This window comes from Gallus gallus, chromosome 3 (genome assembly GCF_016699485.2).
Source record: "Gallus gallus isolate bGalGal1 chromosome 3, bGalGal1.mat.broiler.GRCg7b, whole genome shotgun sequence".
NCBI classification, from domain to species: Eukaryota; Metazoa; Chordata; class Aves; order Galliformes; family Phasianidae; genus Gallus; species Gallus gallus.
Window position 1 is genome coordinate 109,620,077 of NC_052534.1, and position 24,977 is coordinate 109,645,053.

Consider the following 24,977-nt stretch of genomic DNA (forward strand, 5'->3'; position numbering starts at 1 on the left):
GTCCTTTTCAGCCCAGGCCGTTCTGTGGTGCTGTGACCCTGTGCAGTTGAGCAGTGTGTCATTAAGTGAGAGCAGGCTCTCTGCTCACCACTATTCTGGCTCACGTGGGCACAGACCCAAAGGCTCTGCATCATTAGTCCTCTCTAACATTACAAAACCATGTCAATATTTACAAGACAAAGAACAGGAAAGCCAAATTTCCCTTCCCTGAGGCAACCCCACCCGGCCCGGCCTGTTCCATGTCTTTTATTGACCAGCTCTGTGCTGAGCTCTGCTGCTCCAGCTGCCATAATGGTAACTCACGGAGGCGCTGAGCATACTCAGCATAACAGAACAGGGCTGTATTTTTGCCCTGCGTCCCTCCCTTGGAGGAAAGCTGCAGTGAGGGACCAGGGCCTGCCTGTGGGAGACAGTGCTGCACGAGAGCCACTTTGGAGAGAGAAGGGTAGGTAAAGTCATGGCCTGGGGGGTGCGGTGAGTGTGGGGTGCCCAGGGCCCTGTGAGGTGAGCGTGGGGTGCCCCGGGCTCTGTGAGGTGAGTGTGGGGTGCCCAGGGCTCTGTGAGGTGAGCTGGGCGGCAGGCAGGGCCAGCTGCTGGGCGGGGGGCAGCTGATTGGGCCCCGGGCTAAGGGGGAATGAAGACACGTTAATTCTTATGCAGCTGTGACAGTCAGAGGGCCCCGAAAGAGTGCGTCCCCTCGCGCTCAGCCTCGGGCCCGCCCCTCCCTCAGCTTCCAGCTGCGCCCACAGACCGATCCCGTCTCTGAGGGCGGGGAGGTGCAGCGCAGGCCCACAGCCGCGGCCGCTCGGAGGGCCGCCAAGCGCGGCTCCCGCGTTTCCCGCGGCCGGACGGTCTCAGCGGCGGCGCGCGGGCGCCCCCTGCCGGCAGCGCCCCGAACTGCAGGCCGCGCTGAGGGAGCGCCGGAGCGCCTTCCGGCCCGCCCTGACACCGCCGGCCCGCCAGCCAATAGCCGCCAAGCCCTGCTCCTACGTCCCGCCCCCGGCGCCCGCCCGGCCAATGGCGGCGAAGCGCGCTCGGGGGGCTCTGCCCCGCGCCGTGCCGTTACCGCACAGCCGGCGTGTGGCGGCGTGCCGTGCCGAGCTGCGCCGCGCCGCGTTGTGCCGCTCCGGCGCGCCCCGACGGTAACTCGCGTGTTTACGGAGCCGCCGCGTCCGCTCGCTGTAACGGGGCAGCGCCGCGTGCGTTGCGCTGCTCCCCCTCGCCCCGCTCCGCCCCCCCGGGGGCGCAGATGGGCTCACCCGCTGCCCGGCGGCCGCCCCCCCCGCTGCGGCGCACTCAGGGAGGCGGCCGCCGTCTGCGCGGGGCGCGATGGGCTCCGTGTCGGGGCTGCCCGGCCCCGGGGCCGCCGTCGCGCTGCGGGTGCGGGCCGTGGACGTGCGGCCGGCGGCACCCGTGGTGCGGCTGTGGGGGCTGCTGGGCGAGCGCCGCGCGGAGCACGTCCGGCTGTGCGCCGACATCCAGGCGGCCGCGGGGAGCGAGCGCGGAGCCGCGCGGCCGGCGGGGGGCGCGGAGCTCTGCGCCGGGGAGCTGGGGCTGGTGGAGCTGGCCGGGCTGTGGCACCGCTGCCGGGTGCTGAGCCGCTGCGGCCGCGGCTGCCGCGTGTTCCTGCTCGACGAGGGCCGCGCGGTGTCGGTGTCCGCCGAGTACCTGGCGCGGGGCGGCCCGGAGCTGTTCCGCCTGCCGCCCGAGGTGCTGGGCTGCGTGGTGGCCGACCTGGTGCCGCCCGGGCGCCCCGCGGACGGAGCGTGCGGAGACGCGCCGCCGTTCGGCTGGACGGAGGAGGCGATGGAGCTGCTGAGGCACCTGCACGGCAAGGAGCTGCCCGGCCTGGTGCGGGAGCTGCTGGTGCCGCAGCTGCTGCTGGTGCTCGAGCTGCCGCCGCTCGTGGCTCAGATGCGGCGGCTGGGCCTGGCCGGGCACGCGTCCCCCAGCGCCTTCTGCCGGCTGCTCCGGCGCTGCCTGCTGCAGGAGGGCGACGGCGGCGCCCCCGTTCCTGCTCGCATCTGCGACGGCGAAGAAAACCTGCCGGTCCCGTGCAGGCAGAGCTACGTGGAAATGCGGCCCGGTTCCTCTATCCGGGGTCAGTTGGAAGTGGGCTGTACGGTCGATGTCGTCGTAACGTGTGCTGAAAATCCCGGTTACTTCTGGTGCCAGCTGAAGAAGTGCAATGAGTTTGCTGCATTGATGGCTGAAATACAGGAGTACTGCGAAGGCTCGTCCCACCCGCACGCCTGGCCGCAGTCGGTGTGCTTGGCCCAGTACTCGGAGGACAGACGGTGGTACAGGGCCTTAATTGTCAGCGGGGTCACTCCTGCAGGAGAAGTAGAAGTCATGTATGTTGACTATGGCAACAGGGAGCTGGTGTCCCTAACGAGCCTGCGCTCCATTAACGAGCACTTCCTTAAGCTGAAGGCCCAGGCCTTCAGGTGCAGCCTTTACAACCTAATCCATCCTCGTGGTCAGGACCCGTTTGTTTGGGATGAGGCTGCGATCCTGGCTTTCCAGGAGTTCGTGGATGCCGCCTCGGATCAGTTTGAACTGCAGTGCACCATTTTTGCCTTGGCCTCGAGGAACAACAGGGAGCTGTTCAACATCGTAGATCTAATGACGCCTTTTCAGAGCGCGTGCCAGTTTCTGACGGAGAGGGGTGTGGCCAAACGTCTGCCGCCTCAAACACCCCTGGCAGCCTCCGTTCAGCTTCATTCTTTCTATTACTCTATGCACGAGATCAAAATCGGGAGTGAGGAAGATGTCTTTGTTACGCATGTTGATGATCCCCAGACGTTTTACTGCCAGCTGGAGAGGAGCGCGGACGTCCTGCTGCAGCTCAGCGAGAGCATTTCTCGTCTCAGCAGAACAACGCCAAGCTCAGAAACCTGGCACAGGGCTGGTGAGTTGTGTCTGGCGAGGTACACTGACAGCCAATGGTACCGGGGGGTCCTCACAAAAACAAAGCCCACCAAGGAGGTCTTTTTTGTGGATTTTGGGAACACGGAGACCATTGAGGAAGATCTTCTGCTTCCTATACCGAGTGACGCTCATGATATCTTGCTTCTGCCAATGCAGGCCGTAAAGTGTTCCTTAGCTGATGTAGCTAACGTTCCCCAAGAAGCTACGGCATGGTTTAAGAAAGCTGTCCTGGAAAGGCAACTAAAAGCAATTGTTGTAGCAAAAGAATCTGGTGGTAAGCTGTTGATTGAGCTGTTTGATGGTAACATACAAATTAATGCAAAGTTGAAGGAGGAGTTCAGATTAAGAAACAATGCAGAAGCGTGTAGGTGTGTAAAGAGTGCAGCATTGTACTCCGGTACAGATATGGAAAAGGGGAATGGGGCTGCACAGTCACCTCTGAATACAGGAGAAAGTAAAAACTGCAGATCTAAAGCCCAGGGAGGAGAGAGGAGTAGCAAAATGCACGTCAGAGAGAAAGATGTAAACCTGCTCCAGCCTGCTGCAGAGAGAGAATGGGCTTCTGAGCTACTGGCATCTGAGGGGAAGGTCAGTAGTAACAAAGATGCTCTGTTAAATAAAGTGGAGAAGGAAATGCAGTCTCTGCTTTCTGTCGAGATGGATGCAGAGTCAGATAATAAATCTGATACTGAAGGCAGTTGTGTACTGCTGAAGCGTGTAACTGATCTGCCACAACGGAGCGTGGTGCCAGCTCGCACAGTGTTAGCATATGTCTCCTATGTAAATAATCCTTTAGATTTTTATGTTCAACTGGCAAGTGATGAGGCTCAACTTCACAGCATTTCAGAACGCTTAAAGGATGAAATGCCAGCAAAGATCCCCTGCGGAGAGCTCTTGCAAGCTGGAGACTTAATCTGTGCTCTGTATTCAGACGACAGCCTGTGGTACAGAGCTGTAGTAAAAGAGAAGGCTTCTGACCATTTGATTAGCATACAATATATTGATTATGGTAATACTTCAGTAGTTGATGTTGATCAAGTGTGCAGGCTCCCTGAAGACTTAGAATCTATTCCAGCAATAGGCATTCATTGCTTCCTAGGTGGACTTGAATGCAAAAGGAGTACAGACTGGGCAGAGAAAGCAGCTCTTTGCTTCACCGAGAGGGTAAGTGAGGTTCTGCTAACGTGTGAGTTTGTAGAGGAGGTTGATGGTAAGTGGAGAGTTATTCTCAGTGATGATCAAGGTGAAATAACAGTGGATTTAGCTGATGAAAGATCTTACTCAACTGAAATGCTTGATAGAAGTGACGTGGTAAATTCGTGTGAGCCTTCGCCTCCTCAGGCACAAAATGAAGCTCCCAGTGCCTGTGACTGTACATCACTCACCTGGAAGTTCCCGGAGGTAGGCCAGACTGTAAATGTTTCTATCACTGTGGTAAATGGTCCAGACTATTTTTGGAGTTGCAGTGCTGATGAGGAAAACATGACCTACATAGAGGAAAAAATAATGGAAGCTGAAAACCTTGGACTAAACTCTATGGACAGTTGCATTAAGAGTGGTGATATTTGCCTAGCAAAGTACAGCGAGGATGGGAAGTTCTACAGAGCGAAGGTCACCAGCGTGAATGGCGATGATGTAGCTGTTATCCATGTGGACTATGGAAGTGAGGAAACTGTTAGCTTGGAGATGCTCAAACCAATTCCACGTGAGTTGCTTCGGGTGCCTAATCAAGCATTTGCTTGCTGTCTGTCAGGTTTCAATCCCTCAGAGGGCTCGTGGCTTAGTGAAGCCAAAGACAAGTTCTATGATATGACTGTAGAGCTCCTACTGGAAGCTGAAGTCATAGGAATGCAGGAGAATAAAGCTTCTGAAGTCCCTCTGTGTGCTGTCAAACTGGAGTCTTCTGGGAGGAATATTAATGAAGAGATGAAATCTTTTTGGAAGGCTGATATGGGAAGTGGTCACAAGGCTATCCCAGACCCTGAGAGCCCCTCAGAGGGAAACGGAAGTTCAAGCAGTGGTATGGGTCTTTGTCTCAAAAGAGAAACTGCTACTTGTGGATTAGCTCAAGAAGAAAATGAAAGTGCCTTGCTTTGTTCCCAATGCTTCTCGGGTGTACCTGGTGGGTGTTCAGATGGTTCAGAAGCAAACATGTCTGGGGAGGTGGTTGGTGGATGTGGAACAGCTGAGCATCAAAGCAGCTTTGATAAAGAGATTACTCCACTGGAATATGAGAGCAGTAGCAAAGCATTACTAGAGCCAAGAGGAAGCTGCAGTCTTCACAGTTTGGGGGGCGGAATGAAGTCTGCAGTACAAGAGCCACCTGAAGTACTGTTTCTGCAGGATGTTGAGGTGAAGGCAGAAGCGTTGGCAGAAGGCAAGGCAGCCAACCCTGTGCTAGGAAATGAACAAGAAGAGCTGGTGAGATGGCTCCAGGTAGAGCCATCTTTGATGAGTGATACAACAGAGGCAGTGATCAAACTAGATGAATTACAAATGCACTCTTCTTATGATGATTTAAAAGAGTTGATACTGGAGCTGGAGGAAATAGCAGCGCTGCCCTCGGTCGCTGATGAGATGAAGGAAGCACTGGGAACAGGGGCACTTGAAATGCAGGCTGCTTCAGGCAGTGAAGCAAGAGAGAAAGCAGTGAAGGGGGAAGTATGTGAGCCCCTGCTCCTGTGTGAGGAGATGGGGCACTTAGCAGTCCTGCAGTCTGAAACCTTACCTTTGCTTAGTGAAGGAGAGAGCTTGATGCCTTCTGTTAGTGATACAGGGAAGACGGTAGAGCTGTTTCCTTCTGATACTCTGCCTTCTTTGAGACAGACTGCAAGGACACTGGAATTGAATTGCTCTGGGGTTCATGAAGCAGAAGCTATTCAAGAAGACTGGATGGAAGTAGAGCCTCCCCTCATGCTGTCTTCATGTGATGGTAGACCTGAGAAACAACCAGAGGCCCCTGATATGCTGGCAATGGTAAGTGCTGAGATTGAGCAGCTTCTGGATTTGGTCCTGCCTGCTGTGAAGCCTTCTGAGGAGGATGGAGTGGAGGACTCGTTAAGGCTGGAATACACAGTGTTGCAAAGTTCTTCGAATAGTGGAGGCCAATTTTCAGTTCTTAGAAAAGACTTAACAAATCAGAGGCCTGTTAGCACCATACAGTCATATCTCTGCAGGGCTGAGAAGCGTAAAGAGTGGCAAAAGAAAGATGACTGTTATGTGAAAGAATGGCTGCAGCAAGACATGGACGAGTTGTTTAAAGAATGTGGAAGAACTCCTACACATGTGCAGTCTTCAGACTGTAAACCTGATGAAGAAACAGGAAAAAAGCAAAGTGATAACGTGGCTGACTATGGTGCAGGTAGAGTATCTGACTCTAAGGGGCTAAGTAATCCAAACGTTCATTTAAACATGAGAATGGCTTTCCTGGAGAAATTAGATTTTATTCCCTAATAAGCTGTGAGGGCTTTATGTTAGTGACAATCTCAGATTGGTTAAGGAAAGCAGAATGTGTAGTATCCCATGGGTAACGGGACAGTCCAACAGCAGCCAGTTCTTGAGAGGTGAATGGTTTTACAGTTGGAAAGCTATTCTAAACACAAATACATTTTCAAGGCTGTTCAGTATAACAGATTGCTGACTTCCAATTATTGATTAATTAAAACAGTTTGGAGGTCTGCAGGGGGACTCTGGGGGCAGTAGTGAAGGAGTTGAGTCTTCTGGCTTTTTTGGTTTGCTTTCCTCCTCCATTCATACATCACAAGGAGGGAAGATGCAGGTTGGATGTCAGGGGGAAGTTCTTTGCTATGAGAGTGGTGAGGTGCTGAACAGCTGCCCAGAGAGGCTGTGGATGCCCTGTCCATCCTTGGAGGTCTTCAGGGCCAGGTTGGATAGGGCCCTGGGCAGCCTGGGCTGGTATGAAATGTGGAGGTTGGTGGCCCTGCCTGTGGGGGGCGTTGGAGCTTCATCGTCCTTGAGGTCCCTTCCAACCCAACCATTCTGTGATGCTGTGGTTTTGCAGGATGCAGTGGCTATACTTGTAAGCTGAAGGGCTTTGCTGTTGGCTCGAAGTGTGTGGTGTGGACATCTCTGAAGTGGTGCGAGGCTCTCATTTTGGAGGTATCTGAGGAGGGCACCAGGGTAAGTAGGATTGAATGCTCCTTGCTGTAGCTGTAAGACATGGTCCTTCTTTGGTCTTGTGCCAAACTTTGAATGTTTTTCAGAAGTCTGCTGCAGAAAAAAAAGACTTGGTAATGCCAAGTCTGATTCTGGGCTTCTAGACTGGATAGAAACAGTCATCTTATCCTGAATGGATGCGCTCTCAATACTTGATATTGCCTTCACAATCTTTCTCACCTTCATGGTCTGTGAGGACGGAAGGATGTGGCCCTGGTTTCTGGGATTCTTTCTGGTGTGGTTCTGTTATGTTGGGATTGCAATTTAGTATCTTGCTATGAAGTTGGATTACCATTAAATGCCCATGAAACTTAGCATCTTTTTACTGATGTTTTAAAGAATAACTGTTAAAACAGTGAAAACTCAGAAAGAAATTCACATTGTAGCCTGTATTATGAGTAACGTACAACTATTCTTACTGCCATGAAATAGGCATCTTTTCTGAGTTTATGGCTGGTGGGAGTTAATATAAACACTGTGTTACAACATACTGGGCTGCCTTGTGCTGCTGTTCTTAGAGCTGGAGTGAATTTGGGAATGGGTAGTGATTCTTCCTCCAGTTTGGGGGGTGTGTGTATATACACAGGTGTGTGTGTGTGTGTATATATACACACACACACAGACATCATAATTTATAAAATGTCCTTAAACTGTAATTTGCAATTGCAAATCCAAGAGATTATTTCGTGAAAGGTTGAATGCTTGAGGTTGTGGAAGCCAGGACCATTGCTAGTGAGTTCCTTAGCTCTAAGGCTCATTCAGCTGCTCATAGGAGATGAATGTCGGATATGGGGTGGCATCTCTGTTGATCAGTCTCCTGCTGGCTCTGGTTTAGGGGATGCTTTCCAGCCTTTCTCTCTCGTAATACCTGGATTAGTATCCGAGGAGAGGCTTGAGCTAGGGTGCTGTAGAAGGGACCGACTGTGATGTACTTATACAGTGGATCTAATTTAAGAAAGAAATCAATAGTGACGGTCAGGTTTACTAGAGGTTAATTATGTCTTGCGTAGAAGATCCAGATTGAAAGCATTCTTAGAGGTGAGGAATCCTCAGTTGTGTTTTTTCTACTACTGTGTTTTCTTTGAATATATTCTCAGGTTCCACATAGTTGGCTCTGTCCATACAGGTGCTGAATCTCTCCAGTGGCAGTGAGGAGATTGTGGATCCTGAGAATGTCTGGAATGTTATTCCCAGCTGGGCTGGCCAATCACCTGAGGTATGGTGGTGTAGCGGGGAAACTGCGCAAGCTTTTAGAAAGAGCTGTTTACTTACAGCTTTAGAATAATGCTGGGGCTGCATGGTTTTTCACAGATCACAGAACTGCAGGGGTTGGAAGGGACATCTGGAGATCATTGAGTCCAACCCCTGTTAGAGCAGCTCCTACAGCAGGTTGCACAGCTCAGCATCCAGAGGAGTCTTGGCTGTCTCTGGGCAGGCTGTGCCAGGGCTCCATCCCAATCACAGTAAAGAAGTTCTTCTGCATGTTAGTACTTCCTAACGTGTACTTCCCAACATAGAACTTCCTATGTTCAAGTTTTAGGCCACTGCTCCTGTCACTGCACACCACTACGAAGAGCCCGGCCTCGTCCATTTGCGTCCCACCTCCCTTCAGATGTTTATAAACATTGATGAGATCCCTCCTCAGTCCTCTCTTTCCCAGGCTGAGCAGCCCCAGGTTACTCAGCCTTTCCTCGTGCAGGAGGTGCTCCAGGCCCTTCATTATCTTTGTGGCCCTCTGCTGGTCTCCTTCTAGGAGATCCCTGTCTTTTTTGAACTGGGGAGCCCAGAACTGGACACAGTGGTCTAAATGTGGCCTCACCAGGGCAGAGCAGAGGAGGAAGATCACCTCCCTTGTCTTGTTGGCCACTCTCTGTGCAATGCACCCCAGGATGCCATTGGCCTTGGCCAGAAGAGTACACTGCTGGCTCATGGACAACCTGTTGTCCACCAGGACCCCCAGGTCCTTCTCTGCACTGCTCCTCTCCAGCAGGTCAGTCTCTGATGACCTGCTTCTAATCATGGTAGCATCACATGTAATTGGTAATGGAAAATACTTACATTGCTAACTAATTAGGAAATGGTAAAGTTTTCTACAACTACAGGAAACTCCAACCAATGAAAAAACTCATTTCTGGAACTCAGAACTGAGGTTTTCAGCTGTGCTACTGATGATGATAGCCAAATAAATCTTTAGTTGGTTATTCATAGGTAGTTTTTGCATCAAATTAAAAATGAGCAGAAGATATCTATAGTGACTTATGGGTGAGGGGCAGTGGGGGGAAGCAGTGCTGGAGTGTCCAGCAAGGCTGATGTGAAAAGTTAATCTTTCTAAAAGAAACACATAGATGGAGAATACTTTGGCAGTAGTGCAGACTTCCTAACAGAATCCCCTTTTGTTTAGAGAACTACTTGTGTGACAGAAGACATGCTGTCCCTGCCAGAGGAATCCTTACTTCAAGGTAAGACTACCTTGAGCACCTCAAAGAGGTTGGATGCTCAGGGATTGGATGCATTCTAATTGTAGTAAATGCTCGTACATCTTTGATTTTATTGAGAAATTATGGTCAGATATCTGTTCTGTGTACCACAGGAGATAGGAATCATAGAATCATAGATTCTATGATGACAACAGCTCTTAAAGGCCAACACAGCTAGGATGAGAGAGATTCTAGCTGTGTACAGTGATTACCATTTCCCTTTAATGCCTCTTTAAAGGGGATTTTAAAGTGATTTTATCTAACACAGGAGATAGGACAGGTTCTTTCTAATCATATAGTTTCTCTAACCTATGGAACTGTAGAGCAGTTGTGGTTGAAAGGAGTTTTTGACGGTCCTTTGTTTTCCTGTCACTGCTCAAAGCAGCGTCAAGTAGATCAGGTTGCTTAGGGCCTTCCATTCAGGTCTGGAGTTGATGCAAGGATGGAGTCTGCAGAAGCTCTCTGAACAACCCATTCCTGTGTTTGACCCATGGGAAACTGTATTTCAGTAGAGCTGTGCTGAGTTGACTGGTCTGTGAGCAGCAGTGAAGCCTGCAGCAGTGCTATGTTAGGCAAGAAAGGAATTGGGAGAGCTTGATTAGAACGTTGGACTGGTGAACCTACACATCAGTCCCTTCTCAGCTGCACCACGCAAATGCAGGCTTACTCTCTTGCTGTCTCTGGTCTGATATACTTACAGTTTTTACCACTTCATTTAGGTGTTCGTTTTCCTCTGTGGCTGGCAATTGTTACTGTCCAAATTTCTCTCTCTGTTCTTGCATACTTTGATGGTCCAAAGTCAGCGTGCGCTCTTAGCAAGAGCTGAGTTAGCATTAGCAAAGGCCACGCAGACGTGTGGTGGAACTGGAGCGTGATGCACAGCTGTGCTATTGGCTGGAAGGGCACTTGAGGGAGCGGTGGACAGGGTGCAGAAGCTCCAGCTGTGGCTGCTGTATGCCCACTGAGGGCTGGAGTGGCTTTGAACTTAAACCTGCAGTCTGAGAGCACTGTTTTGCACCTGATCTGCTTGGACACTTCAGTTGTTTCAGATGAATTGTCATTATAAGTGTGGTCTTTCAGTGTGGTCCAGTAAGTTGATAATGTTTGGTCTGAAGGCTTGTAGATGAATGTGATTTCAGATAATGATGCTTTTATACATGTTTATAGAAACGTCTTCGTGCACCTGATCTGTTCTTTCCTCTCCATAGAAAAGCAAAGTGGTTGCAGTTCAGCTACCTCTGAAGATCCTCATGTTCTCCAGCCTTTCTGAAAGAGGACTTATTTACCACATGAAGTGTAACAAGTCCCTGTATGCAAATCCATTACCACAAAAATGGGTTTTTATAGCAACAATAAAACCAAAGCACTTGGGAGTTTCTCCTACATAACCAAGCAGGTGCCTGGTACTGCCACACTTCCTTGTCATGAATAGTGGTTGGTGGGAGACTGGTGCTGTCTGTTGGGCATTTTACAATGGTGCTTTAATCAAACAATGTGCCTCTTGACAGGCATCCCTTACTGAATGCTGGTGTGCCACTAACTTATGCCTAGCTGATAGTGGGTTCTTGATCAAAAGCTTCCCATGAGCTGCAGTGGTGATATTTGCTGTTGCACTGTTGTTTGGGTTTTGTTTCTTTAGGTTTAGGAAAATTCAGGGTGTTTTTGAGGGAAGTTTTTTTCCTCTGTAGAGAAACGAAGTTGTTCAGGACTGAAGCCTTGCATTTGGTGTCATTACAAAGCAACTGAAGAAGCTGGAATAAAGCTTGTGCTGGCAAATGCTGTTCAGTGCTTTCTTTTCCAATGGTCAAATACTGTGTGCTCACAGAGGACCCATTCATTGACCTGTACCACACTCAGGTGCAGCTATGTGTCCTGCAGTTAACGGTTCTGCTTTGACCCCCAAGTAGTTCTCCAGAGCGCTGTGAGCCATGCTGTGTTCTGACCCACTACACCACTGGTACAAAACAGAACTTGTACTCTTAGCACAGCCTTCATGGCACTGAAGATGGAGCCTTTCCTCTGAATGTGATGATCTAGCAGAATGGTTCTACTGCTGTGGCAAGGACTTCTACAGCAGGCTGCAGCTTACGATGCATTTCATTTTTGTCATGTTTTGGAAAGGGCTTTCTCTTTTTATAGTCCTGTTCCATGCTTCTGTATAGCAGAGGCTGTTCTGTCTCTTTGGAGGCTGCTATAACAACTTACAAACACCAGGTGTCGTGTGGTGATGGTCCTGCTTAGTGTTACAGGAGATCTCAAGCATTAGTGCTGGCTCGGTAGGAGAAATGCATGCTGATGCTCTTAGCAGAGACAAGACACAGTAGTAGGCTGTAAATAATTTAATTCTGAAAAACAGACTGCAGCTATCATTGCGATCTCATGTTAAGATCAGATTTATACAAAATGTTTAATTAGTGTTAACTGCTCCAGTTGCATCTTGTTTGTACCCTTATTTTGGAACAAATAGGTTACAGTCAGTAGTAGTTTCCCCCTCTCCAAGTCCTTCCAGTTTTGCTCTGGAAAGCAGAGCTGCCTTTGGCCATTCACAGCCCACTGTATCTGCTGGCACCTACGGGCAGCAGTGCCAATACCTGCACAAAGGTGAGGATATGGAGGGTATTACCACTGCGTGAGACATCACTGTGATCAAACACTGCTCGTGTGCCCCTTTCTGAAGGGAGCAAGTAGCAGTGGTGTGCATCTATTCCACAGTTTAAGCGGCAGCAATACTAGTTGATGGTGGTGGCACAGGGATTGATGGGGGAGGCTCTGCTGTAAAGCTCTGCCCTGGGGAAACTACGCTTGCTCTGAGCGACCTTTTTAACAGCTTTTGGAATGGAAACCACTTCTGAGCACAGCGGCGTGAACACAAAAAGGGGTAAGTTCACATGAGAGGTCCTCTGTCAGAACAAACTCCTACTTTTGCAGCTACCTTACGCTATTTCATGTGGCTTTTACTGGGACGCTCATTTAAATGCCAATTCAGAAGAGCTTCTCCCAATGGCACCTTCCTGCCTTGAAGGAGCAGAAGTGTGTCCCAGCCCCAGCTGTTCCAGAGCGCAGCTGAAATACTCTTACGTAGTTTAATAACTTAAGGAGCTCTTTCTTACATGGCAAAAAAACAAACCCCAAACTTGATGGGTGCTGCAGACTGACAAAACTGGTAGCTGAATTCCTTGGAGCTTCATTTATCTCTGCAAAGTTGGTTCTAGGTCAGAGATGTTTCAATTGCCTCCTGCCTACTGCCTGCAAAGCAAGAACTGCCCTGCTGCAGTATTTTAGGGAATCCCACTGACTCCTCTGAACTTAAAATCTTTCTCCACTGTGATTTTTTTGTTGTTGTTTCACACTCCAAAAGCTGTGTGGGAGGCCAGTGCTATCTCAGCTCCAAGCAATGTGTGGCCAACGTTGGTGTCCTGCTGCTGGTGGCCTTTGCAGTACTTCCTTGTACTCCTTACTCAGTTGGAGATAAGTCGATATTGGTACCAGAAATAACATTGGGTCCTATGCCATCCACGAGTGAATCCCACTTATCAAAATCTCTCTTAAGACCTGTAAAATGGGGGAAAGAAACCCGAATGGTAATGAGTTACACAGACCTTTTGTAACAGTGCTGAAAAATGACATAGGAGAGATGAATCACAGAACGGCCTGGGTTGAAAAGGCCCACAATGCTCATTGAGTTCCAACCCTCTGCTATGTGCAGGGTCGCCAACCAGCAGCCCAGGCTGCCCAGAGCCACATCCAGCCTGGCCTTGAATGCCTGCAGGGATGGGGCATCCACAGCCTCCTTGGGCAACCTGTTCAGTGCGTCACCACCCTCTGGGGGAAAAACTTCCTCCTCGTATCCAACCTAAACCTCCCCTGTCTCAGTTTAATACCATTCCCCCTTATCCACTTTGGGAAAGTAGGGAATGCAGTTGTGCACACCAGCAGAATGGTGCTGAAATGCAAATGCTCTTCCTCTGAGTCGCTTAAGTTATAAAAATAACAGAACTCGAGGAAAAGTCTGTGCTATTTTTCTGCTCAGACTTTTATGAGGCTCTTACTTTTGATCTTGGTTAATAATGGTGGTTATTAAAAAAAAGCTTCATAGAAATTGAGTTTTGATTCACACCGTACTTTGATATAAACAGACACTTACTCAGATGTTTCTGCAGGAAGGCCAATGAAGCGTGGTTGCATATATCAATAGCTTCATTTGGGTCTATTTCTCCTTTTAACTTGAAAAACTTTCCAATGATTTCTCCACTCACAAAAGTAAAATCAGGAAAGCTCTGATGTACCGATCCTCTGCAGAGAGAAAAGATCAACAGGTCTGTAAGAATCACAGAACCATAGAATTGCCCAGGTTGGAAAAGACCTTAAAGATCATCCAGTCCAACCCCACCCCAACCATCCTACCCTAACTCTAACAGCCCTCCGCTCAATCATGGCCCTGAGCACCACATCCAAACGGTTGTTAAACACATGCAGGGATGGTGACTCAACCACCTCCCTGGGCAGCCCATCCCAGTGCTTAACAGCCCTTTCTGTACAAAAGTGTTTCCTGATATCCAGCCTAAACCTCCCCTGGCACAACTTGAGGCCATTTCCCCTCGTCCTGTCACCTGTCAGCAGTGAGAAGAGACCAACCCCGCTCTGCTGCAGTCACCTTTCAGGTATTGGCAGAGAGCAATAAGGTCTCCCCTCAGCCTCCTTTTCCCAGACCAAACATCCCCAGTTCCTTCAGTCTCTCCTCATAGGCCATATTCTCCCAGCCCTTCCCCAGCCTTGTTGCCCTTCTCTGGACCTGCTCCAGCACCTCCGTGTCCTTTCTGTACTGAGGTGCCCAAAACTGAACACAGCACTCGAGGTGAGGCCTCACCAATGCTGAGTACAGGGCAGGATGACTTCCCCAGTGCTGCTCACCACAGGGAATAGAGTTGTCAGACTAAAAGATGACATGGGTTGCCAGGGCTTCTTCAAAACCATACATCTTACTATCTTTTTTAGGAAAGGAAGATAAAGCAGGTTGAGCTCAGGAGCATGCAAGGTTAGCAGTAAATTCTGCCCTAATGCAGAAGTGAGGCAGTTTTCTATGTGCTTACTTTTAAACACTACAACCACAACACAAGCTGCTGTCGGTTTGGCAAAGCTCGCAGATGATGTGAGTACATGTGGGTTACACAGCTGTCTGATCACCTCTACATGGTGCTTTTACAACTGCCCCCACAAGGCTGTTTAAAGTATTAAAATACAGATGATGTGTGAAGCCCAGAGCAAAACCTGGGCCCAAGGGAGCCTTGAAGCATCTGAAGGTGACTGCTTTGGGAAGGTCGCTGTCCCCACTGTACAGGACATACTGCTGTTTAATTTCACAGATTCACAGAATGGTTGGGCTGGAAGGGACCTCAAGGATCATGAAGCTCCAACCCCCCCCCCCCACAGGCAGGGCCACCAACCTCCACATTTCATACCAGCCCAGGCTGCCCAGGGCCCCATCCAACCTGGCCTTGAGCACCTCCAGGGATGGACGGGGCACCCACAGCCTCTCTGGGCAGCTGCTCAGCACCTCACCACTCTCATAGGAAAGAACTTTCCCCTGACATCCAACCTCAGTCTTCCCTCCTTCAATTTCAAACCATTTCCCCTTGTCCTGCTGTTATCTCCCCACTCAAAGAGTTGCCTCCCCTCCTGTTTGTAGGCTCCCTGTAGGTCCTGGAAGGCTGCAATGAGGTCACCCCGCAGCCTTCTCTCCTCCAGGCTGAACAAGCCCAGCTCCCTCAGCCTGTCTTTGTAGGGGAGGTGCTGCAGCCCTCTGAGCATCTTTGTGGCCTCCTCTGGGCCCTCTCCAGCAGCTCCCTGTCTTTCTTGTATTGAGGCCTCAGACCTGGACGCAGTACTGCAGATGGGGCCTCACGAGGGCAGAGCAGAGAGGGACAATCACCTCCCTGTCCCTGCTGGCCACCCCTTAATTTAAATGTGAAGCCTTAAGGAAGTCGGGACTACCATGTTTTCCTGCAGCCACATGCAACTGAACAGCTCCAACATGAGAATAATTTTTGAAAACAAAGACTCATCTCAAGCTTCAGAAATGGTGGATCCACGGCACTTACTTGATGGTGATCATTTTCTTGTTGGTATCATTGGAGCTAAGCTTCTTCATCTTTAAGATATTGGCAGCCCACTGGAATTTTTCGGAATTGATAAAGAGCAGTGGTTGCTGCACACTGCTTTGGTAAGTGTCATCGCCTACCGGGAGCATCCACGCATCAAGGGCAATGCCACACCTGCCAGGAACAGCATCCGGATGTTATCACAGGCACACAGCTTTGTATGGGCGCTTTGGTTTGCAGCTGACATGGGCAAAGTCTGAGGACACTGAATAGATCAACGTCATTGAACCGTTTTGTAGCAACATGTTCCTACTCTGAGGGAAGAGGAGCCGTCCGTTATTCTGTCTGTTGGTCTGCCAGCTCTCAGGGTGTCACAACAAGCTGTGACAGAGCTGTTAAGGTAAGTTCCACCATATCCCCAAAGTTGAACGAAGCGTGAGCTGAGAAAATGAGACGTGCCAAGCAGCTGTTCCTCAAGATCCAATTAGTAGAACCTTAGGTAAGATGCCCTGCTCGGGTGCCAAGCATCCCTTTCCTTGTTTTACATACTTACCTAAATCTAATTTCTTTGCTGAGGCTCTCAATAACTGTAGCACCACCAAAAGAGTGTCCCATCACAGCTATTCTGCTAGTATCAACAGAATCCTGCCAAAAGAAAGCCAGCTGCTGTAAGAGACCCCTTTGTTTCTCAACCTGAAGAGGTTTTTTTAGGCAACAGATCCAAATGAAGTTGGAAGAGCAGAGTTTCAGCTCCGTTACTATATAGATGACCTGAGAACGTGTTCATAGATCTACAGTGAGGCGTTCAGAACAGCTTACAAGAAGCAGTTCTGAAATGGCAGAGGGAAACCAGAAGTGTTACTGGGCGTTCAACAGAAGGAAGCCACGAGCCCTCACTCACCTTCAGGTGGCTCCAGTCAAAGTCTGAGTTCAGCACATTCATCACTTCCTCTCCTGAACTGATCTTAAGAATGAGGTTGAGCGCTTTGATGCACTCCTGTGCTCTCTGCTGTACCTGCAGACAGAGATGGGGCAGAACAGAGGAATGAAGTGGGAGCTGTGCGGTATCTGCTGGCTTTGCTGGCCCTCTGTGCACAACATTTAGCCTGATAATGTTCCTCAGTGGCTGATACAGCAAGCACTTACAAACTGCAGAGTGGCTGTAAAAGAAAAAGCCTGAAGAGTTTTGTTCAAGGTGAAATCTGGGTTTTGGAGGTCCCAGAATGCTGAAGCTCTTATGTAGATCCTCCACACACAGCAGTTTGTCCCTGCAACACAGGCCAAAACCTTCAACCCCTGCACTGCCTCACTTCTCACAGAAGAGGTACAGGGATGTGCAGAGGCTTTCGTTACACAACCACAAGGAGGGCTGAGTTGTGCCTCTTCCTCATGCTCACTTTGGTAAGCAAACACCATTGCATCACTTTGCCCCATCTCAACAGCTCTGAAGCCATCTTTATGCTGGATATACCCGGAACACGAAACAGCCCAGAAGCCCTTCCTATTTTCAGTGCATACACACTGTTGAAAAACGTATTAAAGCTGTTGCAAATACGGGTTTTCAGTGTTCAGTATGAGAAGTGGTTTGGATTTTGATATTTTGGTAGAAGAAAAACTTCAACAAGAACCGAAGAGCAGCAGTCTTTGGGAACAGCTGACTGCAGCCAGCCAGCAAGATGTCTGTGCGTCAGTCCCAAGTAAATCTCCATCTCCTGACTTCTTGATTAGTGAAATATACAGGCAGCAGCTCCTGCAGTTTCTTTACAAGCTCCAACATGATATATTTAGCCTCATTTAGGAGGATGTTGTTCTGCACACAGGAAAGCAAGCTCGTACCGCTGCCCATTTGGCCCAGTGAGATAAACACTGCTCTGGTTGAGTCTGCACTGCATGGAAGAAAACACTCCCACATTTTAAAGGTCAGGTCAGTGCTTGGAAGAGCTTATCCCTATGGCTACACGGCATCCAGCGTGGATGCTGCTTATCATCAGGAAGTTGCATTGTTTGCATTGCTATAAACCACACTAAGTGTGTTGAAGGTGACAAAGCAAACATCCCCCTTAGAACAGACATGATTCATCTCACTAGCCAGCGAAAAACAAGAGCTGAAAGCATGCCTAAGGCTGCACAGACATCTGAATTCAACCCTGTGTCCCTTACAGACAAGGCTGAGCAGCAGAACTGTGAAGGCACGGAGGAGAAGCAGAATACGGAGAGAAAAACAGAAGAGGTGCAACAGCTGACTAAGCATGGCAGCACAGCCTCATGACAAAGCCGTCCTGAAGCAGCAGTTTATCACAGCACCAAAAGCAGTTTGAGCAGGAAAGGGACCCCCGCAGCCATCAGTGCAGCCCTGCAGTGCACGGGGACACCACAGCCCCGCAGTGCTCCCAGCCCCGTCCCCAGCCTTGCAGGACGGGGGAGCACCACCTGTGGGCACTCTGTGCAGTGCCTCACCGCCTCCCTGCAAGCAGTCCTTCCTCACACCCAGCCTAAATCTCCCCTCTATATGGAGGAAAGACGTTGTTGGTGCTCCCATCTGCAGGAGGTTTTCTGTGTATCCACAGAGCCACGGCAGCAGACTGCAGATGTGGCCAAAGGGAAAGCCTGCCAGCACTGCTCGGTGCTGAGCACAGCCCCGGGCTGTACCTGCTTGTGACGCAGACAGCGCTCCTCCTCTCCTGCTCTGAGCTTCCTGTAGTAGATCCACTCCTTCTCCACGCCTGATGTTTGATCCTCCTCTGGCTCAGAATCAGCCTTCTTTTTACAGAAATACGTTGCTGAAGCCGATTCATCTCTGAAATGACAACAAAAGGGTCACTTCTGACCTTTTACTCCATTTGTTTGGGAAGAAGTCTCACTGAAGCCTTAGTTTTGACCTTTCTCAAGAAATCAAAGCTCCCAACCGTGCTGCACGCACACTGAGTGCAGACACGACTTTCCAAACAACGGAACAGCCCCACCACAACTCCCAGCACCATTACGCTCTGTGGGTCCTCACAGTACAAGTGAGAAGAAGAGCATGCCTCAAGGATGACCAACGATAACCACCCACAGCAGCCTTCCTTCAAGGCTTCAAACTGATCTCCTTTTGTACAGCTGGGAGGGAACAGAGCTGGATGGATGGGAAGCTGAAGCTGGGATGGTAGCTGCTCTCTCTCAAAACAAGTTCTTCTGTACAACAAGAAGCATTCCACGATGAGAAAGTTTCTCCCCATCAGAACCCAGCAACACGCAGTACACACACCTGTGCTCCACAGCTGCCACTAGAAAGCCTTGAGAAGCCATCTCTATGCAGATAGCAGAATAGATGGTCCTGCAATCAGAAGACACGCTGGTGACCACAGGTACACAATTGCTTTGCTTACACGGCTCCTTAAGCACTGACTGTGCCACAGACAGAGCAGTCCCCCACTCTCCATTCCGTCTGCTTCAGCCAGCAGGGCAGGCTGTGTGTGCCTGTCCCCAAAGGGTGATTTTTGGTGCCTTTTGGCTTTCAGTTGCAGCTCATCTTCAGAACATCCTTATGGCTCAGTAAATACCTACACCTCTAAAATACAATCAGAATCACTGAATGCCTTGGGTTGGAAGGGACCTCAAGGATCATAAAGCTCCAACCACAGGCAGGGCCACCAACCTCCACATTTCATAGCAGCCCAGGCTGCCCAGGGCCCCATCCAACCTGGCCTTGAACACCTCCAGGGATGGACGGGGCATCCACAGCCTCTCTGGGCAGCTGTTCCAGCACATCCCACTCTCAAAGTGAAGAACTTAATGGGGAAGCAAACTAAGAAACCAACCCCGCCTCATCTACAGGCCTTGATTTCCATGGCAGCACACTGACTCACAGCACCCCGTGCTTTGCGTCACGCTCAGCCCCACGGGGACCTCACCCCACCCCCATCCTGACACCCACTGAGCACCACTCCTGGACTCTGACATCACTGTGGATGACAAAAAGTTTGCCATCGAGCTGCAGAATTACCGAAAAGCTCCAAGTCCATGGGAAAAAACGAGCAGTGGGTATTTCTCTCCTGGCTTAAAAGCAGCGTTTGATTTTGCAGGACAGGTCACTGAGCCTACACGAAAAGGGAAGCACGTGTCGTTATTACTTAAGTGAGAGACCGACGGACCCTCTCTGTAGGAGGGGTCTCAATGCTCTGCAGACTGCAGGTTTCAGAGAGGCCGTCTGAGAATCAACCTGATTCTGCAGATCCTTTGGGGACCAGAAGCACTCTTACCAACATAGTACTGGAAAAGCCTTTCTCCCAGGGCCCGGTACACGTTGAGGAAGTCAGACAGCCCCTGGTAGTACTCTTTATCTGGAATCCAGGGCGTCTCTTCAGTATCTGTGTCGTCACACGATGGGTAATACAGGCGCAAAAAGCTTCCCTGGAATTAGCAAAAACAACAGGGAAGGTTGTTATTTAGTGATGCATGGCAAAGAAAAGGTCAGATTTACATCCGAGAAGGACCTCGGCTGCAAGAACGGCTCAAGAGAATTCAGAGAATGTCATGAGAAAGTTATTACCCAGTGTGAGCTGAGCTGTGCTGGCAGTGCCGTGTCACAGCCCTGCTCCTGCTGTGAGCTGCACACTGCAGCACTGAGCACTGCAAGACCTCCCACAGACACTGCACTGTGCACTCATACTGCCCAGCTTGCAGTGGGACGTGCAACACGCAGTCTGAACCCACTGTTCTGCTCCACCTGTACCGTAATCACAGAATGGTTGGGCTGGAAGGGACCCCAAGGATCATGAAGCTCCAACCACAGGCAGGGCCACCAACCTCCACATTTCATAGCAGCCCAGGCTGCCCAGGGCCCCATCCAACCTGGCCTTGAACACCCCCAGGGATGGACGGGGCATCCACAGCCTCTCTGGGCAGCCGTTTCAGTGCATCACCACCCTGTGGGTGAAAAACCTCCTCCTGAACTTACATCAGCGTGTGACACAAAGGCAATGAAGGAAGAAAGCAGCAAAGCTTCGGCCAGACAGTAATTATATTCATTCAACCCCGGAGCAGTCACAGTGAATTTCCCCTGGTGAGCAACTGCTGAGCACAGCAGGGGAAAGGTTCATTCCCCATCAGCAGGCATTGCAGCTGTGCTGATTGCTTATCTAAGAGAAAGCAGTGGGCTGACTGCAAAGAGAAACCCATCCCTCTCTGGGGCTGTAAGAGCAGCCAGGTGGAGCAGAGCAAAGGCCGACCTCTGCAACCGGCTGATACCTCCCCGGTCTGGAGAGCAAAACTGCAAAGCAAGATTAAAAAGCAGGAGGATATGAAACAGAAACTCGTAAGCAAGCCCATCAGATGGCTGCTGCCGTTCCTGTCTTCTCGTGGTGTCTCTGCACTACCAGCTGCAGAACTGGCACTCAGGGACGCGACATCTCATCCCTCGCGGTCAGTGCAGCTGAAGCGGTGCACGGCCATCGCCCAGCCCTGCCCACCCAAACGGGGACCCCCCGTCCGCAGCGGGCAGAGGGAGCCGTGTGGAGCCGTACGGCCGTGCGGTCCGCGGAACCGCGGCTGAGGGCCGCCGCTGCGCTCCGAGCTGCGCCCCGCCGTGCCGGGATGGAAACGCGCTCAGCCGGAGCGCACACGGCAGCTCCGCCCGCAGCCGACCACGGCCGCCCGCTGTGCTCATCCCGGAGCCGTACCTCGGCCGCGTCGCCGGTCATCAGATCCGTGCAGCCCACGGCGTGCGGGCCCTTCCCGGCGGGGATCCGATAGCCCTTCTCCGCGCCGCCGCTCCCCATCTCCGTCGCCGCCTTCGCCGAGAAACCTGGGGACAAAACGGGGCGCATCAGGAGAGCCGCCGGGACGGCCCCAGGGACGCGAGGGGGGGCGGGGGGGCTCCGTGTGAGGACCCGGCGGGCGCGGCGCTCGGCCCACCCGCGGGCGGCACCTCGGCACGGCACGGCACGGCACTGCGCTGCGCTGCGGTCCGCTCCCGGGGAGGCGGAGCGGAGCGCGACCCCGACGCTCCTCCCCGGAAGGGCCCGGCGGCGCGGCACGGCGGCAAGATGGTGCGGAAGCTGAAGTACCACGAGCAGAAGCTGCTGCGGCGGCTGGAGTCGGTGAGCTGGGAGGCGGCGCCGGGTAACCTGGCCGAGGTGCGGGCGCTGCGGCGGTACCGCGTGGGGCGGCGCGAGGACTACGCGCGGTACAAAGCGTTGGCCCGGGAGGTGCGCGCCGTGGCGCGGCGGCTGCGGGATCTGAGCCCGGCCAGCGCCGCCTTCCGCGCCCGCTGCGCCGCCGCGCTGCTGGAGAAGCTGTACGCGCTGGGGCTCGTGGGGTCGCGGCGCTCCCTGGCCGTGTGCGAGCGCGTGTCCGCCGCCTCGTTCTGCCGCCGCCGCCTGCCCTGCCTGCTGCTGAAGCTGCGCATGGCGCAGAACCTGCGGCACGCCGTCACCTTCGTGGAGCAGGGCCACGTCCGCGTCGGGCCCGAGGTGGTCACCGACCCCGCGCTGCTCGTGCCCCGCGCCATGGAGGACTTCGTCACCTGGGCCGACGCCTCCCGCCTGCGCCTCAAAGTGCTCGACTACAACCAGGAGCGCGACGACTTCGACCTGGCGGCGTAGAGACGGCCAGCGCGGGGCGGAGACGCGCGGGGAGCCCTCCTGAGGGACCCCCGAGACCGCCCGGCAGCCCGCGGAGCCCCCCCAGCCCCGGCCCGGCCTGCACTCCTCTGCCCGGGACGCGCACAGCCCTCACTGCCGCCGCCAGGCTTCCGCGCGCCCAGAAGCGCCGGCTCATCCACGGGCTGCAGCCCTGCACGGCGCTCCGCTGCTCGGAGCGGCACCGAAGGAGCTTTGCACGTGGCCAAGCAGCCGCTGCGGAGCTGTGCCGATGTGCCTGCACTGCTGCTGCAAGGGCTGCACGGCAGCACCCCGCTCCGGTCACTGCGGCGCCGCCCAGGAAGGACTCCTTTGGCCCAAAGCGCTGTGCCGGCAGGGAGCACCGCGGGGTCAGCGGGGGACCAAACGATGGACTGTGGGAACTGTGAGACTTCGGGCCTCAAATGCTACAAACAAAAGCAAGCGTGGCCTTCGTGGGAAGGCTCAGAGCGGGGCAGGGCGGGCTGCAGCTCAGGGCTGGGGGTGAAATAAAATGCCACATTTTGGAAGAAGTCCGTGTGGTGCCTCTCAGGGCCTTTCCCTCAGACTTCCCGGGGCTGTTGGTGTATCCCACTGAGCAGCGCTCCTTATCTCACACAGCTGCTTTTGCCACAGCACCACGGGCTGGCTGTTCAGGTTGCATTTGCTCACGGTTTGAGCTTGGGGAAGAGAAGGCTGTGGGGAGACCTCAGTGTGGCCTTCCAGTACTTGAAGGGAGCGTATAAACAGGAGGGGAACGGCTGTTTACAAGGGTGGATAGTGATAGGACAAGGGGGAATGGTCTTAAACTGAGACAGGGGAGGTTTAGGTTGGATATGAGGAGAAGTTTTTCCCCCAGAGGGTGGTGACGCACTGAACAGGTTGCCCAAGGAGGCTGTGGATGCCCCATCCCTGCAGGCATTCAAGGCCAGGCTGGATGTGGCTCTGGGCAGCCTGGGCTGCTGGTTGGCGACCCTGCACATAGCAGGGGGCTGGAACTGGATGGTCGTTGTCATCCTTTTTAACCCAGGCCATTCTATGGTTCTATGAATAGATGCAGAAAAGACATTCCTTACCTGAAGCACGACTTTTCATGAACACCCTCCTGGCTCTCACCCACAGCGATGCCATCACTTGTTGGGAAGAGCAGAAGGTCCCACGGCGGGGTGCAGGCAGGCAGCAGCCGGCTCAGTGCTCTGTGCGGGGGGTTGGGTATAGCACAGGGCTGCTCCACGGGAGGTGGGGGCAGGATGGAAACTTGTGGCTGCACACCACCTCCGGGTCCTCCTACCCTGAAAGAAACCATCACATCCTTTACTTGTGCACCACTGCCAGTACGTCTCTTGAAAGGCTTTTTTTTTTCCCCCAACTGCATTCTGTGCTCTGCTTGGAGGCAGCCGAGGGGAGGAGCCGGCCTGGGGACGGCGGGGGGGGGGCTGGAAGGGGGTCCTTCACACTGAGGCCTTTGTGTCCGGACAACAAGGCTGAGGCTGTCACCGGAATACAAACGTGCTGTGCTCAGCTGCTGTTCCAGTCAACAGAAACTCTGCACGTGGAGGCAGCCTCCAAACCCAAGGATTTCATCACATCTCAGCCCCGGGAGCGCAGGGCGGATTCACACATTCACTGGGTGTGGGGGAAAAGCAACACAGCTTCAGGACAGCATTTACCTGGGAGCAAATGGGGTGGCCGACTGCCACTGCCAGCTGGAGGCGGAGGGGTGAGCAGCCCAGGTTACTCCTCAGGGCACCTGTGTGTCCCCAGCGTGAGTCCCAGCTGTCGGCTGCTGTCAGCCCCATCCCCAGGGCTGTGTCATGGGGAGTGCTCTACTCTGCAACCTCTCTTGCCCGGAGAGGCTGTGGATGCCCCGTCCATCCCTGGAGGTGTTCAAGGCCAGGTTGGATGGGGCCCTGGGCAGCCTGGGCTGCTATGAAATGTGGAGGTTGGTGGCCCTGCCTGCCTCACAGGGGTTGGAGCTTCATGATCCTTGAGGTCCCTTCCAACCCAACCATTCTGTGATTCTGTGATACTCTACCCCAGTCTCTGCCCAGAAGAGCAGGAGGGGGTAAAGTCCGGCAGGCCCTGGTGGCAGATCCCTCTGCAGAGCAACAGTGCAGAGCTCAGCACGTGGACACCGATCGCTCATAGGGCTCAGAACGCCGCAGAGGAAACGCGTCCTGAGAGGGCCGCCGCTGCCCGCCTGCTCTAAAGGAGCTGGGACAGCAGCTGGGATCTCCCAGGCTCCCAGCGCTCAGGTGGGACGGAGCCCTGCATGCTGTGCAGGGACAGCCCGTAGGCGCCCCGTCCCATCTCGCCTCCTATCCGGGCGCTCCCTGGATGCCCGAAGCCATATTCGATGACCGCGCAGTTTCCCTTTCCTCCCACCCGGCGCCGCCGCGTCCCCCCCCGCTCGGCTGCACCCCCCCCCCCCCCCATTATCCTTCTGCATGGATTTGGGTGAGGTAAGAAGGCCGTGAGCTCGGTACGACGCAGAGCTCCTCCCCGCCCCTCGCAGCACCGCCACCCCTCCGGTCCCGTCGCCCACGGGCAGCGCTGCCCGTACCTGCTGCCGTGTCCCGGCTCTGCAGGGCGCCGTGCGCCGCACGGACGGACGGACGGACGGACGGACGGACGGAGTGAATGCCGGGCGCTGCCGGAGGGGAGGGACCAAAACTCCGCCTCACTTCCCAGCTGGG

The 24,977-nt window shown here is 52.9% G+C and overlaps 3 protein-coding genes across 5 annotated transcripts; 2 read left to right on the plus strand and 1 right to left on the minus strand.

The window, feature by feature from the left end:
- The first annotated feature begins 1,102 nt into the window (after nt 1–1,102).
- Nucleotides 1,103–11,360, plus strand: TDRD6 (tudor domain containing 6). 2 transcript variants are annotated; one of them, XM_025149231.3, is made up of 5 exons: nt 1,103–6,292; nt 6,953–7,071; nt 8,234–8,323; nt 9,509–9,566; nt 10,793–11,360. In XM_025149231.3, the coding sequence occupies exons 1-5, from the start codon at nt 1,330–1,332 to the stop codon at nt 10,852–10,854; spliced, it is 5,292 nt and encodes a 1,763-aa protein (XP_025004999.2). In that variant the 5' UTR covers nt 1,103–1,329; the 3' UTR covers nt 10,855–11,360. The 2 variants fall into 2 exon arrangements, 1 of the variants encoding a protein (XP_025004999.2); XR_005859092.2 differs by lacking the exon at nt 10,793–11,360 and having other exon boundaries at nt 8,205–8,323; nt 9,509–9,530.
- Nucleotides 11,361–11,908: 548 nt separating this feature from the next.
- Nucleotides 11,909–24,963, minus strand: PLA2G7 (phospholipase A2 group VII). 2 transcript variants are annotated; one of them, XM_015285090.4, is made up of 12 exons: nt 24,845–24,963; nt 23,358–23,568; nt 21,343–21,467; nt 19,924–20,074; nt 19,668–19,761; nt 18,930–18,998; nt 18,332–18,479; nt 16,584–16,697; nt 16,236–16,327; nt 15,683–15,856; nt 13,729–13,877; nt 11,909–13,136 (listed from the first exon to the last, which is right to left on the minus strand). In XM_015285090.4, exons 2-12 carry the CDS (start codon nt 23,410–23,412, stop codon nt 13,039–13,041), a joined length of 1,269 nt encoding a protein of 422 aa, XP_015140576.2. In that variant the 5' UTR covers nt 23,413–23,568; nt 24,845–24,963; the 3' UTR covers nt 11,909–13,038. The 2 variants fall into 2 exon arrangements, with proteins under 2 accessions (XP_015140576.2, NP_990300.2); NM_204969.2 differs by having other exon boundaries at nt 23,358–23,573.
- Nucleotides 21,687–22,814, plus strand: IMP3 (IMP3, U3 small nucleolar ribonucleoprotein, homolog (yeast)). The gene has a single exon (XM_015285172.4). It carries the CDS (start codon nt 21,709–21,711, stop codon nt 22,264–22,266), a length of 558 nt encoding a protein of 185 aa, XP_015140658.1. The 5' UTR covers nt 21,687–21,708; the 3' UTR covers nt 22,267–22,814.
- Nucleotides 24,964–24,977: the final 14 nt, after the last annotated feature.